This window comes from Gobio gobio (genome assembly GCF_949357685.1).
Source record: "Gobio gobio genome assembly, chromosome: 25".
Lineage (NCBI taxonomy): Eukaryota > Metazoa > Chordata > Actinopteri > Cypriniformes > Gobionidae > Gobio > Gobio gobio.
In genome coordinates, this window is record NC_137121.1 from 8,002,403 (window position 1) to 8,023,398 (window position 20,996).

General features: G+C 42.6%; 1 protein-coding gene across 1 annotated transcript in view; it reads right to left on the reverse strand.

Moving 5' to 3' along the window:
• shisal1b (shisa like 1b) overlaps positions 1-20,996 on the reverse strand; it is a 73,914-nt gene that overhangs the window by 14,669 nt on the left and 38,249 nt on the right. The window contains exons 2-3 of the mRNA XM_079809934.1: positions 17,481-17,663; positions 4,253-4,466 (exon numbers count right to left, since the gene is read on the reverse strand). Of these exons, the coding sequence (XP_079666060.1) occupies positions 4,253-4,466; positions 17,481-17,547 (281 nt within the window). The 5' untranslated portion in view covers positions 17,548-17,663. The remainder of the gene's footprint in view (positions 1-4,252; positions 4,467-17,480; positions 17,664-20,996) is intronic.

The window sequence follows — 20,996 nt, forward strand, 5'->3', positions numbered from 1 at the left end:
GTTGTGATTATTATGAATTATACATTTTTGGTAATGTATTATTAATAATAATAATATTAATCTTTTCTATATGACTAATTATATTCATATTTGACCTGTTCTGTGACAGTATTTATATAAAAATATTTAAATTATTAATATTATTATATTAATTTAATTAAGCTATTATGGTTTATTGAGTTGTGATTATTATGAATTATAATTTTTTGATAATGTATTAATAATAATAATCTTTTCTATGTGACATTATATTCATATTTTACCTGTTCTGTGACAATATTTATAAAAAAAAATATTTAAATGATTAATATTATTGTATTAAATAAGATAGATTTTTTTATATATATATTTATTAATAATACATATTTTCTATATGGCAGATTTTATGTAAATATTTTACTTTCTCTGACATTAATTATATATAAAAACATTTAAATGATTAATATTATTATATTAAATATTCATTTAATAAAGCTATTAGGATTTGAGTTGTGATTATTATGAATGATAGATTTTTTATATATATTTATTAATAATACATATTTTCTATATGGCAGAATTTATGTAAATGTTTTACTTTCTCTGACAATAATTATATAAAAAAACATTTAAATGATTAATATTATTATATTAAATATGAATTTAAACTGTTATTATTCAAGTTGTGATTATTATTATTAGCTAAAATATCAGACGTCTATAATTAATAATCACAACTTGAATAATAACATTATAAATATATTAAAAAAATCTATCATTCATAATAAGCACAACTCAAATCATAATAGCTTGATTAAATGAATATTTAATATAATAATATTAATAATTTAAATATTTTGAATATAAAAATTGTCACAGAACAGGTAAAATATGAATATAATTTGTAATATAGAAAAGAATATGATTATTATTATTAGCTAAAATATCAGACATCGATAATTAATAATCATATTCTTTTCTGTGTGAAAAATTATATTTAAATGGTTAACTTTTTTCTGTGACAGGCCGTTGTGTTACTGTTGGTGTGAAATTACTTATGTAATATTTCTTATAATATGCAAAGTAAAGTTGCGGCAGCTGTGTGTGTGTGTGTGTGTGTGTGTGTGTACACATATATGCACACCAACACACAAATTGTATTATTCTGGGCCATACTCACACACACTTATCTTGGGTTGTTGACAGTGGTGTGCCATTATTTCATTCTAACCTGGACCCATAATAGCCAGATGCACAATAACTCAAATCTGCACCAGATATGCCTTTATATGCCAAAGCTTTATATGTTCAGAGATGCTGTTTTGTGGTCTCTCGGCTGCTTCAGAGACTCTGTGAGGGTGATTTAACCTCAGGCCATCAGTAAATATCACTGGCTGCATCCTGCTGACCACAGATGAGAATGAAATGGCTTCCCACCAGGACATCCGCCCTTTCAGTAACGTGCAGCCTGTCTGAGAGCGCAGCAGCACATTTCCACATCGTTAGCTGTCATGAGTCCGTCTCAGAGGAGCGATGCGAGGCTTCATATTTTCAGTTAATATTTGATGAGAAGGGAAGCGCTTCATAGCGTTAGAAAATAAACAAAGCAGGTGTGACCTACAAAACATGGCCTCTTCAAAGTGTTGAGATCACATGACTAGCAAATACTATACTACTCACTTTGTCTGTAAGCCACTTTCTTGTTCGCACAAATAATAATAGGTGAGAAAAAGACCTGGCATTGGTAACCAAAAACATATTGTATGTGTGATGTTGCATCCAGGTTACTTGGTGCACATTTCCCCTAGTACAGGGGTGTCCAATCCTGCTCCTGGAGGGCCACTGTCCTGCAGAGTTTAGCTCCAACCCCAATTAAACACAGCTAATCAAGGTCTTATTAGGCGTACTAGCACCCTAAACCCTCACGATCTTCCTCTGAGTGCGCACTTTCACGACGTAATGCTGCTTTGACTGCCGGGAAGAAGTCCGGTGTGTAACCCGCACCAGTGCGGGCTCGGCAGAAGTGCGTATCGAGGGTGCATATCGACCTCAAACGGGGCGCTCGCGAGCACCCTTCTGAGACCTAAAATGACAAATGGGACACCCTGCGGTCTCGTGGACTTAACACGTGCACGCAACAGCCATTGTAAGTCCACAAGACCCAAAGTGCACATGAAGTGTGCCATCTGGGACAGGGCCCTAGAAACTTCCAGACCGTTGTGTTGAAGCAAGCTGGAGCTAAACTCTGCAGGACAGTGGCCCTCCAGGACAGAGGTGGACAACAAGTACACAACTCCATTACTTGAGTAAAAGTAAAAATACAATTGGTTAAATATTACTCCATTACAAGTAAAAGTTGTAAAGATAGATTTTTACTTAAAGGGTAAGTTCACCCAAAAATGAAAATTCTGTCATTAATGACTTACCCTCATGTCGTTCGACACCCGTCAGACCTCCGTTCATCTTCAGAACACAAATGAAGATATTTTAGTTGAAATCTGATGGCTCTGAAAGGCCTCCATTGGCACAATGCACTTTACACTCTCAAGACCCTTAAAAGGTACTAAAGACGTCGTTACAAAGTCCATCTCACTACAGTGGTTCTACAATAACTTTATGAATTGGCGAGAATAGTTTTTGTGCGCAAAAGAAACCTAAATAACGACTTACATAGTGATGACGATTTCAAAACAAGGCATCATGAAGCTTCGAAGTGTTATGAATCAGTGAGTCGAATCATGATTCGGATTGCGTGTCAAACCGCCAAACTGCTGAAATTTGGCGATTCAAACTGCTGAATCGACTCACTGATTCATAACGCTTCGAAGCTTCATGATTCCGTGTTTTGAAATCGTCATCACTATATAAGTCGTTATGTAGGGTTTTTTTGCGCACAAAAACAATTCTCGCTGATTCATAAAGTTATTTTAGAACCACTGTAGTGAGATGGACTTTGTAACGACATCTTTAGTACCTTTTAAGGGTCTTGAAAGGCCTTTCAGAGCCATCAGATTTCAACCAAAAATCTTCATTTGTGTTCTGAAGATGAACGGAGGTCTTACGGGTGTCGAACGACATGAGGGTGAGTAATTAATGACAGAATTTTCATTTTTGGGTGAACTAACCCTTTAAGTAAAAGTACAGAAGTACTTGCTTTTAAAAGTACTCAAAAGTAAAAGTAAACGCATTGTTTTATTATTTTTGCATTGTTGTATGAATGCACGCTGTTCCATCATGGTGGTTTAAGCCAGTCATGCTCCATCCGACATGCTAGCATATCTTGAACTCATTTAAATACTTGCTTAAAAGTTACAAAGCTCTTATCAAAGTCAAAATCATACTAGAAAAGAAAGCTTTCTACATTGTGTTTGTTTGACAGGATTATGTAAAAACATATTTCTGAAAGGACTTCAGTTAACATTATTAGCCCAACTACGCGTTTGCATGCTAACTAACATCATTGTCGAACTTTACCTATGCATTAGCACTCTATCCACAAGGCTATGGCAACTTGGCGGGTAAATCTATAAAAATCATTTGACCAATCATACTTCATACCTGTGTTAATTTGACAGCAAATTTGGATTTAGTTTTAGTCAGTCTTTTGACTGTAACATTTTAGGCATCTGAATATTTTTTAGTTTAGTTTTAATTGACTATAATGAGATTTTAGTTTTCAATAGACTAAAATTCAGTACTTGTGGTCTGGCGTCTGAGAGGCAGCTTTCTGTGTGCACTTTCATGTCTTCGCACTTTTTCAGACTTATCCACGTCTGCTCTTCTGAATTTTAACTTTTAAGTATGACCATGGTTGCGCGCACTGCGTCTGGGAACTGCCGCCTTCTATTTTGCCATCAATTGATTGGTGTTCAAAAAATACTTGGAAATCATTGAACTTCATGTGATCCTACAAGAGCGATTACTGATAGGCTGTCTGCAAAAAAAAAAAAACGAATCACGTTTTAAAGAAGAAAACAAATCATCCACTGACTTTCAAAGCGGCTACGACTTTCTACTTCGAGGGCCTTGATAGAAATGTAATGGAGTAAAAAGTACGATATTTGTCTTTCAAATGTAGTGAAGTAAAAGTCATACGTTTCCAGAAAAAAGTACTACTCAAGGAAAGTACAGATACTCAAAAAGTGTACTTAAGTACAGTACTCAAGTAAATGTACTTAGTTACTGTCCACCTCTGCTCCAGGACGGACTTTGGACACCCCTGCTCGTATAATAATCTGGAGTGTTTGTTTCTAGTTGAAGGCAGTAGACTCACTTGTGAGAGTAGCCGTCCGGTGAGGTGGTCAGGTTGACCTGCATGACTGTTTGGAACTCGGTCTCGTTGCAGCAGTACTTGAAGGCCGTGTTGTTGTGATGACAGCAGAACATGTACGTCTTGTTGTCCGAGAGACGAGGACAGTGGAATCCAAAGTGGTAGCGCCCCTTGTGGTCGAAGTAAGGCTCACACACCCGGAAATGAGCAGAGAAAGCTGCACGAAAAGACAACGACAAACAGGACAGTTAGCATGTGGTGTTAGATTGTAAACTGTCCAGCAGTTAGGACTAAAAAAAGACTAGATGTTTACTTTTTAATGATTGTTCATAGTCGTATTGTAAGCAGTTCATCAGTGCACACGATTCCCAAGATATAATATTAAAGTTTATTTTGACATTGTTTCAAAGCAGCTTTGAAAATGCTTGTTATTGTTAAAGGTAGGGTAGGCAATTTTTGTTCATGAAACATTTTTTGTCATGCTGGTTGAAAGTCTCTTCACTTCCTGATAATAATCACTAAGTTAAGTAGTCTTAAGTGTATTTATATGTAGGCCTATATATTAGGGCATGCGATTAATTTAAAGTCCTTAACACGTTAAAATAATTAAAGGGGTGGTAAAACACGATTTCACTTTTCTAACTTTAGCTAGCGTGTAATGTTGCTGTTTGAGCATAAACAACATCTGCAAAGTTACAACGTTCAAAGTTTAAAGCAAAGGGAGATATTTGCTTTTAAAGAAATCAATTTCTAAGGACTACAGCAAACGGCCGGAAGGGACTACAGACATTCCTCCAGGGTCTCTGACATCACCAGCCCCAATATTTACATAAACCCCTCCTCCGAGAATATTAAATAAGAGGGGGGGGGGGGGGCGAGGCCATTTTGTATTGCTGTGGGGAAGAGTTGTTGCGGTATAAAGGGTTTCTACAGGTTTCACCAAGTCAAATTTAAGACTTTTAAAGACCTTTTAAAGACCATTATGAATTAAATTTAAGACCTATTTAAAGGAAATGCAGTCACGAAATTACTTGCAAAGTAAATTAATTTATTCAAATTGAACAAATCGATAAACTTGCACTTCCCCATAGCTCAATGCCACCAGGATTTCGCTGTTTTTTTTGTGATTTTTGAGATCAAAATGACTGAATTTGTAATGGTAATTTCCAGAAATGTGCATAATTAGGGTACCACATTTTTTACATTATGTATTATATTAGATGCACAATAGTAACACATGACAATAGAACAAACCAAATGCATAAATCTTGTTTATTTTGGTTTCTAAACATTATTTTGTGGTGAAATTACAAATTATGCAGGACCTCAAAAAATGCATTGTTGATTTTTCATTGTATTTAGTAATCGCGGAAATGCGAAAATCTTGAGGACTATTAGCTGAAGAATAAAATCCATTTTATGTGTCTGTGGTACAATCCGAAAGAGACTCGCGCAAATAACACGAAAGGTGATTAGCTGCAATATAAGTTCCCTTTCGTTCAGTCACTACGACGTAACGTTAGTGACTAACGAATGGGGGTTTCGCTTAGAAGCCTATCAACTTCGAGTTTTGAGAAAACGCCCAATGGCGTGCCAATGCCATGGGGCATGCGGAATTTGCATACGTAGCTCCGCCTCACTGCGTGAGTATATAAGGAAGTACGAGGCAATATCGCATTATGTTTCTGCTTTCGGAGCCAAGAGTACCTACCTCTTCACTCCTACAGCCTTCTGAGACTCTGTCAGCTTCTTCGAGACGAGCAGCTTTCCAGTCGGTGTTGGTGTGACGGCGCGTTCCAGTGATCGCATACTTCCTGCCTGCTGATCTGTGCAGTGGTCCGCCTGACAGCTGGTGTGTGTTTCCCTGGGCGCTTCGGCATCGACTGCAAGGTTTTCCTCTCACAAAAAGAGCTTGCGCGTGGCACGTCTTTTTCAAGACGGCTCGCCCGTGCACTTCCGGGTGCGATCGATTTTCCGCTGCTGTCTGAGGACGCATTCACTGCTCGAGCGTGTTTGGGCTTCAGCGCGCACGGGCAGTGTTTGCGGATGTGTCACGTTTCCATTGCGGGGGCGTGACCATCGCGATGTCACGGTCGAGACTCAATGATCTCCGTGAGGAGAGAGAGTCCCCTCTGCCACACCCCAATCTACCGTCCCCGAGTGAGATGGTACTTTGGCTGGTGGCCAGGGTGACCTGAGGGCGGTGCTGTGGTATTAAGAACCCCGACGTTCATTCCTCGGGCCACACCCCCCTCTTATACATCGCTTCCGCGAGTGTTGGATTGAATCTACGGCCCGTCTCTGACGCCCCGTTCGTTCAGTTCACGCTCCGGATAGCAGTGAGATGTCGATCGCCGCATCCCAAGGTGGGCTGGAGTCCTTTGGGGATGACGATTAGGTTGTGCTCCGCCTCCGGGTGTGTCAGCACTGCCTGATCTGACCTAAAGTTGACAGCCATGTTATCTCGGGCAGCCGCGAGTCTCGCGCTGGTGTGGAACTCCGCCCAGCCGCGGGTGCTCGTGGTTGCGCGATTGGTTTTTGGGGGCGGCACCCGACAGCTGTTGGGCCCCGCCCCCAATGCCTTTCGCTCCCGGGGTGCATGAGGAGATCACGCGGTCCCGGAAGTCCCCGTGCTTCTCGCGACCGTTTGGTGGCCTCCTCCGCCTTCTCTGCCCTTGATGGGGCCGCGGCCTAGGGTACACTGGGGCCCCCTCCCCCCCCACTGTTGAACTCTCTGTTGCGCACTACGGTGTCCACAGAGGGCTTTGACGTGGCGTGGTGTGGCTGTCCTAAGCACCCCCCCCAAAGCCTGTGGGCTCGTCTACTTCGGTGGCGTGGTCCCGCAGTGCTACGGGCAGGCCGCCGCCCCTTTGCACATGCACAAGGGTGGAGCCGACCCAGGGCTCTTCATTGAGCTGCGTGCCGCAACTGACCCCGCCCCCGGGCGGTGAAGGTGGCCACACGCTCCCTGGGTCGGGCGATGTCCACAGCTGTGGTCCGGGAGAACACCAGGCCTTACCTGGTGATGTGGAGGACGTTGAGCGGGCCCGCCTCCTCAACTCACCCATATCCCAGGCTGGCCTCTTCGGCGGCGCGGCTGAGAACTGCGCCCACCAGTTCTCGGCCGCCCCAGAGCAGACTGAGGCTGCAACACGTACTGCCCCGGCGGCCAGCTGCTGCACCAGCCGCCGGCCCAGTCGCCTCAGTCCGCTCGCCGCCGAGGGCGCCCTCCCTCTTCCCGCCCGGCCCCAGCAGCAGCCTTCACCTGGGCCGCGCCGTGGAGGTGGTTGAGGATGTCGCCCAGTCCGCTCCCCAGACTGGTTAAACGCCAGGATGGAGGTGGACAACTCAGAGATGGGTTCCAGTTCTTCCCAGGGGATGGTAGCAGGGCCTCTCCTTCCCCCGGTGGAGGGCCGGGGGAAAATCCTTCCGCTGCTGGCCCCCGGGCTAGCAGCGCTTGGGAAGAACTCATGTTCCTGTCTCTGAGCACCCAGAGACCGGTGATGACAGTGCGCGCCACCCTCGGGTCTCGCCACTCGCATCCCTCTCTGTCGCCAGCCCCCTGGCAGAGCAGACCCCAGTGGAACGCGAGTCCTTCCCTGGTCTCCTCTGTCAGGGCGCAGCCGTTAACCGTGCTCCGACCCGGGGACGCCCAACAGCCTCCCCTGTCCGCGCCGGTAACGCTGCCTCGCTGCCCCACCCAGGGTACGTCTGTCGTCCGGATGACCCCGTTGGTGCAGTCTCTGGAAGCCTGGCTTCAGCTTCCGGGGCTGTCCCGCTGGGCTGCCCGGACCATCAGGCTCGGCTACGCGATTCAGTTCGCGCAGGCTCCTCCCCGTTACAGGGGAGTCCGCTATACCATGACCGGGGCCCATGCCCCCGTCATGCGTGCGGAGATTGCCACTCTACTGGCGAAGGGTGCGATCGAGCCTGTCCCTCCAGCCGAAATGAGGTCGGGGTTCTACAGCCCCTACTTCATTGTACCCAAGAAAACCGGTGGGTTACGGCCAATCCTGGACCTTCGCATCTTGAACCGATCCCTTCACCGGCTTCCGTTCGAGATGTTGACTGCGAAACGCCTTTTCGGATGCGTTCGTCCGTACGATTGGTTTGCAGCGATTGACCTGAAGGACGCCTACTTCCATGTCTCCATCCTTCCTCGACACAGACCGTTCCTACGGTTTGCTTTCGAGGGGCGGGCATACCAGTACGCAGTTCTCCCATTCGGGTTATCTCTGTCCCCTCGCGTCTTCACAAAGATCGCCGAGGCAGCCCTTGCGCCCCTTTGGCAGCACGGGGTCCGCATCCTGAACTACCTCGACGACTGGCTCATACTAGGCCACTCTCGAGAGCAGGTTTGCGGACACAGAGATCTGGTTCTCCACCACTTAACCCGTCTGGGCCTTCGGGTCAACTGGGAGAAGAGCAAACTTTGCCCCGTGCAGAGGATCTCTTTTCTCGGTATGGAGATCGACTCGGTCGCCATGTACGCGCAGCTTTCGAGCGAGCGCGCGCAGTCTCTGCTGACTTGCCTCCGACAAATCGAGAGCAAGAATGCGGTTCCACTGAAACTTTTTCAGAGGCTCCTGGGGCATATGGCATCTGCAGCCGCGGTAACGCCGCTCGGATTGCTTCATATGAGACCGCTTCAGCACTGGCTTCGCGATCGAGTCCCGAGATGGGCATGGCAGTCTGGCACGCTCCGGGTCCAAGTGACTCGGGCCTGCTTACAGACACTCACCCCGTGGTCGAACCTCAGCTTTCTACGGGCCGGTGTGCCCTTAGAACGAGTTTCCAGGCATGTTGTCGTATCGACGGATGCCTCTGCCACGGGCTGGGGTGCCATGTGCAATGGACAAGCAGCCGCGGGCTCCTGGACAGGACCCCAGCGCCTCCTGCATGTCAATTGCCTCGAGTTGCTGGCAGTACGGTTCGCCCTGCACCGCTTCCGAGCGTTGCTGAAGGGTCAACATGTGCTTGTCCGGACAGACAACACGGCCGTAGTAGCGTACATCAACCACCAGGGCGGTCTACGCTCCCGCCGCATGTCTCAACTCGCCCGCCATCTCGTCTTATGGAGTCAGAAGCGCCTGAGGTCTCTTCGTGCTGTCCATATTCCAGGAGTCCTGAACCACGCAGCCGACGAGCTCTCGCGGTTTCAGCCTCTCCCGGGAGAATGGAGACTCCATCCCCGGACGGTTCAGCTGATTTGGGAACAGTTCGGCGACGCACAGGTAGACCTGTTTGCCTCCCACGACTCTTCCCACTGCAGCCTGTATTATTCCCTGACCGAGGGCACGCTCGGCACGGATGCACTGGCGCACAGCTGGCCGCGGGGCCTACGCAAATATGCGTTTCCCCCAGTGAGCCTACTCGCACAGCTTCTGTGCAAAATCAGGGAGGACAAGGAGCAGGTCCTTTTGGTCGCCCCGTACTGGCACGGCCGGACCTGGTTCCCCGAACTCATTCTCCTTGCGACAGCCCCTCCCTGGCCTATTCCTCTGAGACCGGACCTCCTTACTCAGAGACGGGGCACCCATTGGCACCCGCGTCCCGACCTTTGGAACCTCCACGTGTGGCTCCTAGACGGGACCCGGCAGGTTTGAGTGGCCTACCACCTACGGTGGTCGCCACCATCACTTCCGCTAGGGCAGAGTCCACTCGGCATGCCTATGCGTTGAAGTGGAACCTCTTCGTCACCTGGTGCTCTTCCCGCCAAGAAGACCCCTGGAAATGTCCGATCGGGTCCGTGCTTCAGTTTCTCCAAGAGGGGCTGGAGCGAAGGCTGTCTCCCTCCACCCTCAAGGTATATGTGGCCGCAATATCTGCCCACCACGATCTCTTGGAGAACAAAAAGGTAAGTCAGCACGACCTGGTCATCAGGTTCCTGAGGGGAGCTAGGAGACTGAATCCTCCTCGCTCTCCTCTCGTACCCTCTTGGGACCTCGCAGTAGTGTTAACTGCTCTGCAGAGACCTCCCTTTGAGCCTTTGCGGTCGGTCGATATTAAGTTTCTGTCTATGAAGACGGCTCTGCTGACCGCATTGGCCTCAGTCTAGAGGGTCGGGGACCTGCAGGCATTTTCGGTTGACGAAGCGTGCCTGGAGTTCGGGCCGGCTAACTCTCACGTGATCCTGAGACCCCGGCCTGGATATGTGCCCAAGGTTCCCACCACTCCGTTCAAGGACCAGGTGGTGAACCTGCAAGCGCTGCCTTTGGAGGAGGCAGACCCAGCCTTGGCATTGCTCTGTCCAGTACGCGCTCTCCGCGCCTACGTAGACATGACGCAGTGTTTCAGGACCTCAGACCAGCTCTTTGTCTGTTATGGTGGAGAGCGGAAGGGAAGTGCTCTCTCAAAGCAAAGGCTGTCTCACTGGATAGTGGACACCATTGCTTTGGCTTACCAGCAGCAAGGCCGACCATGTCCCCTTGGTGTGAGGGCACACTCCACCCGGAGTGTGGCCTCCTCTTGGGCTCTAGCGCATGGCGCCTCGCTAGCAGACATCTGCAGAGCTGCAGGCTGGGCGACACCCAACACATTCGCCAGATTCTACAATCTCCGAGTGGAGCCAGTGTCCGACTATGTACTCGCCCCCCCGAGGGGCCGGTGATGGGCCAGGCTCAGGTGTCTTCGCTTGCTCGCCACTCCACTCCACGGACTGGATACGTGCGATATTTTCCTCAGGTGAGCTCCCCGAGAGCCCTGAGCTCCTCCAGCACTGTCGACGCCGACATCAGTTCAGTCTGCCCTTTCGAGCCCAGACCCTCATGTCCGGCCAGGTGCCCCATGTGCATGGTTCCCTCCGGCGACCCCCACATGTGTATTTCACCGTAAGTCTCCGCAGTGAGCGGGTTTCTTCCCTTGGCGTGTCCCCGCCACCCCTAGGGTTAAAAATCCACCTTCGGCTGGTACCCTAGAGATCTTCCATATGCAACCCTCTCCGGGTCATATGTGTCTCTTAAGTCCTCCCCACGGGTAGGCATCTTTGGCATTCCCTCACTGGGATATGCTTCCCAGTGTACCTTGGTATTCCTGTGTTAAGTGGGAGTCCTTCGTCCGTACTAGTCTTACGACAGGGTACTCACACTTACGCAGGGCACTGGAAGACAGCTGAGTGGCGGGATTATATTGGGACCCCCATTCGTTAGTCACTAACGTTACGTCGTAGTGACTGAACGAAAGGGAACGTCTCGGTTACGGATGTAACCCTCGTTCCCTGAGGAGGGAACGGAGACGTAACGTCCCCTTGCCACATCGAGCTGTGTTGCCTGGAACGCAGGAGTTCAGTCTTGGCTCCTCAAGCAGGTAACATAATGCGATATTGCCTCGTACTTCCTTATATACTCACGCAGTGAGGCGGAGCTACGTATGCAAATTCCGCATGCCCCATGGCATTGGCACGCCATTGGGCGTTTTCTCAAAACTCGAAGTTGATAGGCTTCTAAGCGAAACCCCCATTCGTTAGGCACTAACGTTATGTCTCCGTTCCCTCCTCAGGGAACGAGGGTTACATCCGTAACCGAGACGTTACATTTTGGTCTCATATGTAGTCGTAATACAGCAAATTATATTTGGACTAGCGAAAGAAAGAACTAAAACACCACTGAATTAAAAAACAAAACATTCTAGAGCGCTGCTGGAGCATTTCAATGAGCATTAGAGGTAACGTTACATGGACATAGGAAAATTAAGACCTGTTTAAAATTATTTAAGACCTAGAACAGAATAATTCCACGAATTTAAGACTTTTTAAGGCCTAAAATTTTGATGTTGAAATTCTAGACTTTTTTAGACTTTTTAAGACCCAGCAGAAACCCTGGGTATAGTTATGAGGCTGGAGTGTTGTTGCCGCAATGCCGACAAAACGCTGTTATTTTCATCCGGATTGCAGGTCCACTTTGTTCAGCCTTCCTAGGGACGGGGGAGTTGGGGATCAATGGTTAAAATTTATTTTTAACTCGTTCCTTCATAATTATTACCCAGATCTCGCTCCCTGTGCTACACATTTCACGGAGGAAAGCTTCCACAATCTTCGCGAGTTCAATGCAGGATTCGCACAACGGCTTGTCCTGAGAGATGGATTTAAAAACAGAAGCTGTTTACGGGCCACAATCTGTAAGTATGATTTGTTTTTCGTCGATGTGTTTTCCTGTAATAGTTCGTATTGTTAATTGTACATTGTAGCAAAGAAGTAAACAAATGACAACGCTTGTTAAATGCTCATTCATACTTAACGTTATCCGACAAACACCTAAAGTTACAAACTTTTTTCAAATCTCAACAGCGAACTTGGCATTAGTGTAAATTATTCTTTGATTAGAGCTTGTATGTATGTATTGTTTATCTACAGGCATGATAAACATGGTTCTGTGTGTGATTTGGCTACTATAGTAAAGCCAGTGTTTAGTGTTCGTTTTGGGTTAATAGTTCTTGCGACAGATATTTGGCTATGATCGTTCTAAAAAATACAAAATAACAGTGCCATTCAGTAGCGATCACTATAGATCCGCAGTCTTTGCTTTTGAGGAATGAACAGGTTCTGCTCGATCATCTTCACTAAAATGTTCTGGGTCCGATTCTGGCTCAAATTGGTATGGTTTTATTAACGCCATTGTTTCTAATACTGACCAAAGCACAGGGGCGTGGCGTTTCCGAAAAACGTGCACTAGGCGGTTAGCAAATCACAACACACTGGGCCAGCTAACCAATCTGAGCCCATTGCGTATTTTTGAGGGATCGAAGGGAAACCATCAGACCGTTTTTACAAGGAGGGACAGAGCAGTGTAGAATAAAGGTCAAATATATGAAAAATAATGATTTTTTTTAAAAACGAAGCATGAACACATGTTACAGTGCACCCCACAAACACAACCAAGCCTCCGAAAGAATGTGTTTTACCACCCATTTAAGTAATTATAAATAAGATTAAAGCGATTCATCTTTCTCTATTTGTTTACCACTAGCGCATGCTGATGACATTTTATTCTTCTACTAACTTGCGTCGTAGCCTACGATCCAGGTGTCATCATCAGACAGTCTACAAACATATTGTAGCCTAAGTGTATTAGATCCATGTCGTGCAGTGTGATTTTCGGATTGACGTCTGTAAGGCATTAGCTAGCATTTCACTTTCAAACCACTGATCTTCAGCCAAGTCTTTCAATTAATAAGATAGTGAATTACTGAATTTCAGTTATGATTCACCCCTGATTTAATGATGCTCACCACATTTAGTGGACCTCTCAGAAATGGAAATGGATTTGGATGGTATTCTGAAGCATTAAAACGTGCTTTGAATAATTCCCACTGATTCGGACGCACGCACAAAGCAAATGCAGCAAGGGTTGGTGTTTTTTTTTCATATGACAGTCGAAGTTCTGCTTCATTATTCATCTGCGTATTCAAAACAGAGAGTGACAGACGCGGTCTGAGCGACTAACCCGTGTTGACACGATTCACCCTGAACAACAACAGCTCGCAGACATCGTGCTAGAAAGAGTACTTTTCTTCCCGGTCAGCACCACATACACTTGTTTTGAATTTCAATCGATCCTGCCTAATTAGCTCTGATACATTCACATGTGGTGAAGGTTTCTATGATACATCTGCACTGCTACACAGAAGACTTGAAATTCTTCAATATCAGCTCAAGTTTCTATTCTTTCAGGCTCAACCGGATTTAATTAGACAAGTGTGAGGAGAAAAAATAACTAGAGCTAAAGCTTCAAAACTCATTTAAACGGGGTGCAAATCATGAAGGTTTTGATGTGGTTTAATTAAGTCTTGAAGGAAGACGACACAAAAGCCTGGGAGTCTGAAGAAGTAAACATTTTCTACGCATCGCATAATGAACGTTTCCAAACAATGATTTATTAATCAAAGTTTAGTTGCAATTTAGAAAGAACTCACATTTTCACCTGATGCCAAATAGATGCTCAAAAAAAAGAAGCTGTTTGTCTGAGGATGTAGCAACAAAATGCCCTCACTATATGAACTGTACTTCTATTTGTACTTCTCTTCATTTTACAAATATATCAAAAAATCTTTAATTCCCAAAAGCTTGTCCTTAAGTAAGTGAACAGTTTTAGTGAACGTTTGAGGGCATTTGTATGCTCGTGCTCTTCTAAAAGCCCCTAAAAATGAAAAAAAATGCATTTTAAAATTTACAGTCTTTCACTTCGGGGAAAATTGATGAAAAATTGCCTAAAAAAGTAGTAAACTGTGTTTGTCTACACACTATGTATGTGTGTGTGTGTGTGTGTGTGTGTGTATGTGTGTGTGTGTGTGTGTGTATAAGCTTTCCATTGACATATGGTTTGTTAGGAATTAGGATAGGACAATATTTGGCCGAGATGCAACTATTTGAAAATCTGGAATCTGAGGGTGCAAAAAAAAAATCTAAATATTGACAAAATGGCTTTTAAAGTTGTCCAAATGAAGTCCTTAGCAACGCATATTACTAATAATAAGACATTTGAACATTTTTAAACTGTACAGTCTTTCACTTCAGGGAAAATTGACCAAAAATTGCTTAAAAAGTAATAAAACTGTGTTTGTCTACACACTATGTATGTTTATATGAGTGTGTGTGTGTGTGTGTGTGTGTGTGTGTATAAGCTTTCCATTGACGTATGGTTTGTTAGGATATGACAATATTTGGCAGAGATACAACTATTTGAAAATCTGGAATCTGAGGGTGCAAAAAATTCTAAATATTGAGAAAATCGCCTTTTAAAGTTGTCCAAATGAAGTCCTTAGCAACGCATATTACTAATAATAAGACATTTTTTTATATATTCATGGTAGGAAATTTACAAAATATCTGGAGCTTGATCTTTATTTAATATCCTAATGATTTTTGGCATAAAAGAAAAATCTATAATTTTGACCCACACGGTGTATGGTTGGCTATTGCCACAAATATACCTATGAGACTTATGACTGGTTATATACATATACTGTACATATACATATATCTAATATGGTACATATACTGTAACGCATAAATAAATATACTAGATGTATGTGTGTGTGTGCATGTGTACAGTGTGTATATATATATTTACATTGCCATTCAAAAGTCAGTATGCTTTTAAAAAAACAGACATATGCTTTTATGTCTTTTCTGCTCACCAAGGCTGCATTTATTTGATCCATAATACAGTAAAAACAGTAATATTGTGAAATATTACTGCAATTTAAAATAACTGTTTTCTATTTGGATATGTGATCAAAGCTGAATTGCCAGCATCATTACTCCAGTCTTCAGTGTCACATGATCCTTCAGAAATCATTTAATATGATGATTTGCCTATCAAACATTTATGATTATTATCAATGTTGAAAACCATTTTGTGCATTTTTTTTCAGGTTTCATTGATGAATAGAAAGTTCAAAAGAACAGCATTGATCTGAAATAGAAATCTTACCAATCCCAAACTTTTGAATGGCAGTGTGTATATATATATATATATATATAACCACAGAACACGTCTAAAGACTTCATGATGATATTCTCCATGCTGTCCAAGACTTTAAACTCTGCTGCAGGGAGAATGACTCACGCCTGTCTTAATAATTAAAGAGGTTTTTCAATTTGATCCAGCTTTATGACCTCTAATCTCACACAATCCCGCCGCTCGATCAATGTAAAAGCTGGAAGCTTCAGTCTCCCAGCAGAGAGAAAACTCACAGCGAGACATCATCTAAAGCTCAGCGAGACACAGATGGACAATGGGCGAGACAAATCGGACCGCTCAGAGATTGGCCTCAAAAGAATGTGCGCATGAGAGCGGTAAAGCTGATAAGAGGATGTTTCTTCATCTACGGGCACCTTTGTGTCCCACTGATTGAATTTTATTCCAAATAAGTTTTGACTTTGCTGTGGTCACTTTAAATCCAAGGCCGTAACTCTGTCTTGAACATTGGAGGAGACCAGTTTTCATAAAGCATAAAGAAACAGTGAATGAAATTGTGTTCTTGTCTATGGTGGTTACGGCCCTTTTTAAATTAGATTAAACACAAACACACATCCATTTACTGTGTGATTTTAACTTTTTATTAAAAAATTTTACACAAATTAATTGTCAGTTTGCAGCTAATGAAGATTAAAAACAGCCCCTAATAAATTACATTTAAAGCTACACTGTGTAACTTTTTTAGTTTATTCTTAGCTAAAAACACTTCTTTCAAAAATATATGTGCTCATTAATGTATATTTACTTCTTTCAAGTAATAAAGTATTCTCGTAAGTTTATAATATGCCATTGAAAATACATACGGGTGAGGGGTTTGAATGCGGGTCGCCATGTTGCCCCTCCATCTTGAAAGTACATTAGCCAAAGAGGGACATATCCGTGAATTCAAGCTTCGCCTTTCGCGTTTTAACACTCGATGGCACCGTGTCGAATGTGGACGAGGTCGAACTGGAAGCCATATTAATCTTGGACTAAATCGGCCACCGTAGGGATTAAAACAAAATCGGAATTGAGAGGAACAGAAACTAATATTCACTGGATGGTCATATACCTTTTAACCGCTAGATGGGGGAAAATATCACACAGTGTAGCTTTAATTTAGTTTCAAATTAGATTATAAAAGAATAAATAAATAAAAATGAAAGCATAAAAGTTGTATATTTGTGTACTTTTACAGTGTGATAAAATTGTTTAATTTTATTGAAACTGATGTTTTTTTACCCCACTGTGAAAAATGATATAATCAACTTTTTTTTTTATAAGTTATACAAGATTCAACTCAATTTCTTGTCAGTTTAAAGTAATTTAGTTCGAAATGACTTAAACATCCAAGTTGATTGTACAAGTTGTTTTTTTTACAGTGCATTGTCTTTTTCCTACATAATGTTTTCCCCATTTTCTCCATAATAAAAATATGAATTTCTATATTTAAAAAACGTTTAAAATATACACACACCAAAATAAAATTATATTTACTGTGATTTAAATAAAATAATATTTAAATACTTTTTTTTTCAAATTATGACTCAAGTTATTCAAGTTGAAAATTGCTCCTAATAAATTCAATTTAAAATAAATGACAAATTAAATGAAGAGACAAATATTGTCAAATAATTTAAAAAGTGTGTACATTTACAGTATAATAAATACAAATGAAGTTTAGTTTGAGATGTTTCTGATGACTCTGTTTGTGCCTATATCAGCAGAATTCAGACAGAAGATATACATGAAACCATCTGCACACTTCGTCTTACCTGTAGTAGACAGAACGAGGAAGATGATGGTCAGGATGTTGAAGGAGTGATGATTGGTGACACTCATCTTCTTGTCCTCCCTCAGGGGAGGATGGAGACATGAAGCCTGACAGCTTCAGCTGCTTCCAGATGTCATCTTTATCTCCAGCTTCTGTTCATGACTGCGACAGTTTGCCAGCACACCTGTAGCCGAAGAGGGCAGGTGTTATGATCACGCCAAGACATCTGTGCGGGAAGATCTGGCGTTGCTAGCGTCTTTCTTTTATACGAGTTTGCACAATCCTGAGGTTCACTTTATTTCCAACTTTGCTCAAACAAACCTAGCCTTAATTTATGTCAACCCGAACTCAACATCTGCCGGAATTCAAAGCCATAATGATGAGCGCACATGAACACCACCAGATTTATTTTAGGATATTGTCCCAGCTAACAGGGAATGTTCTCAGAACAGAAGGCTAATGTGCTGGCAACGTTTCAGTAACGTTAATAGAACATTTGTTCAAACTTATATGGTCTGTAATAATGTTGTCAGAAAGTTAGCACAAAAATGTTGTTTCTACGTAGCATTTTTTTCCAAGTTGGATGTTTGTCCCATACATTTACCCGCTCATTGACCCTCCCCTCGAAGAAATCAGGACAGAAGGGGTTGATGGATAAAAGAGACACCAGGATAAATGGGAATGTGTCTTCTCGTCTTCTCCCTCATCGACCGAACATGTTGAACACAAAAGAAGATATTTTGAAGAATGTTGGTAACCAGAGATTTGACTTCCATAGTAGGGAAAAAAAATACAATGGAAGTGAATGGGTGCCTGTTTACCAACGTTCTTCAATATATCATCTTCAACAGAAGAAAGAAACTCGTACAGGTTTGGAACAACAAGAGGGTGCGTAAATGATGACAGGATTTTCATTTTTGGGTGAACTATCCCTTTAGGACAAGCTTTTTTGGGGTGTTAAATAATAGTTCAAATACCAGTGACTAGTGCAAACAACATTAATAAGTTATGTTGAATGATTAATTTAAATACTCTCCTCCCATAGATATTGCATCTGAAAGAGAAACTTCTACAAATGCATATAAAATATAAGGTCAGTCGCACAAATAACTGTCCGTGTCTTTATCAAGACAGTAGTTTTTAACGCCAAAAGAGCGTTTGCACTGGTGCAAGCTGTTAGTTAATCAGGCCCGAAATAAATGCAGCCTACATTTTGGATAAAAATAAAACATAAAAATCTTTGCTAGATTTACAATGTTAATAACTCGTCACCACAGTCTGTGAAAAAGGTCCAATTGCACAGTGTGTGACGTGCTTTAGTGGGCTTTGGGTTTGTACTAAATTACCAGTTCTTTTGTGGCTGATTTTGAAAGCGTTTTAAATAGAATCAGTGTGGATAATCTGCATGCTGTGATTGTTCATTTCGAGCTGGTGATGGATATAATGTTTATTTTTGCAACTGTTTGGCAATTTCCTCTCATTTGCGCTGATTGTGCTGCTCTGTAGGAGAAGGAAACTCAAGACAAATCCCAGACACTTTTGTTCTTTCTCTCAGTGTTTTGCTCGTCCTTGTTTTCGGCGCATGCCGTTGTTCTGTGTTCTGAGGGCGGATCTAAAAACGATCCATGTGGAAGATGAGCTGTTGTTGGGTTTAGTTCTCAAAACACTACATCTGCTGGTTTAGTTGCTGGGGGTGGTGGATGGTGCTTCTGCTACAAGCCTGTGTGAGTTTCTGCTCTTGATCTCAGTCACTTGAAGTGGAGTGGGATTCCCCAACAGTTTGACAATACGAGTTCATGCTTTACATGCAAGTACAGGTTTTGGTTTGTTTCATAGGTCTAATGCGCCGAATGACACTTAAAGGGTTAGTTCACCCAAAAATGAAAATTCTGTCATTAATTACTTACCCTCATGTCGTTCGACACCCGTCAGACCTCCGTTGATCTTCGGAACACAAATGAAGTCTGATGGCTCTGAAAGGCCTCCATTGGCACAATGGCACGGTTCACTCTCAAGACCCTTAAAAGGTACTAAAGACGTCGTTACAAAGTCCATCTCACTACAGTGGTTCTACAATAACTTTATGAATCGGCGAGAATAGTTTTTGTGCGCAAAAAAACCCTAAATAACGACTTACATAGTGATGACGATTTCAAAACACGGAATCATGAAGCTTCGAAGCGTTATGAATCAGCGAGTCGAATCAGCAGTTTGGATCGCCAAATTTCAGCAGTTTGGCGGTTTGACACGCAATCCGAATCATGAATCGACTCACTGATTCATAACGCTTCGAAGCTTCATGATTCTGTGTTTTGAAATCGTCATCACTATATAAGTCGTTATTTAGGGTTTTTTTGCGCACAAAAACTATTCTCGCCGATTCATAAAGTTATTGTAGAACCACTGTAGTGAGATGGACTTTGTAACGACGTCTTTAGTGCCTTTTAATCCTGTCCCCAATCCTGTCTTGAGAGTGAACCGTGCCATTGTGCCAATGGAGGCCTTTCAGAGCCATCAGATTTACACTAAAATATCTTCATTTCTGTTCCGAAGATGAACGGAGGTCTGACGGGTGTCCAACGACATGAGGGTAAGTAATTAATGGCATAATTTTCATTTTTGTGTGAACTAACCCTTTAAGTGGCTATCTTTAACCCTCTGGGGTTCTTCATTTATGGGTCACACTCAGGACTTTCGGGTCAAAAAGGCCCCGGATGGCGGGATTAAGATATTTTTTTTTAGTAAAATCAATGAAATATATTTTTGTTCAATAATATTTTTTCTTTTCTTTTTTGGTGTTTTGAGATAATTTTATGATTTATAATGAATATTTATGCAATAATTATGACCCATTTTTCCCCATTGAATATAATAGAAAATGTGTGTGTATATATATATATATATATATATATATATATATATATATATATATATATATATATATATATATATATATATATATATATATATTATAATTATTATTATTTTTTTAAATATTAAAGCTGTATTTCATTTTAGAGTCAAGCCTAGGCCTCATGAAAGCAATTTTTGAGCAATTGAGCATTTTTATCATGCAATAGCACATTTTTACCACTATAGTGGATTTACAGCTCTCTGTAGAAAGGCTTGTGAATTCTTGTGATTTTTGCACATATTTGCCCATTTTTTTTTCAGGTTGTTGATTTTAATATATAATAACAGATTCTCAAAGACTATTTTTGCCAAGTTGTTTTGTTTGTTTGGTTGGTTTAAATGGTGGTAGTTTTACTTTATAATAAAGTCAAACCTGAACATTGCATTAGAAAGAGAACAAATGGAAAGCATTTTGTTACCCATTGTTTTATTTGATTCATTGATTTTATTTCACAGATTTTCACATTTCTCTGTTACAGTTTCACCAGTCTCATATTTCCCTATGTGTGTTTGTGTGTGTGAGTGTGTCTATTTTGCAACCTTGATGTCTTACGGTCTCATGCTTTCATTGCTGTGCACTTTATTTCTTACATTGATGAATAAT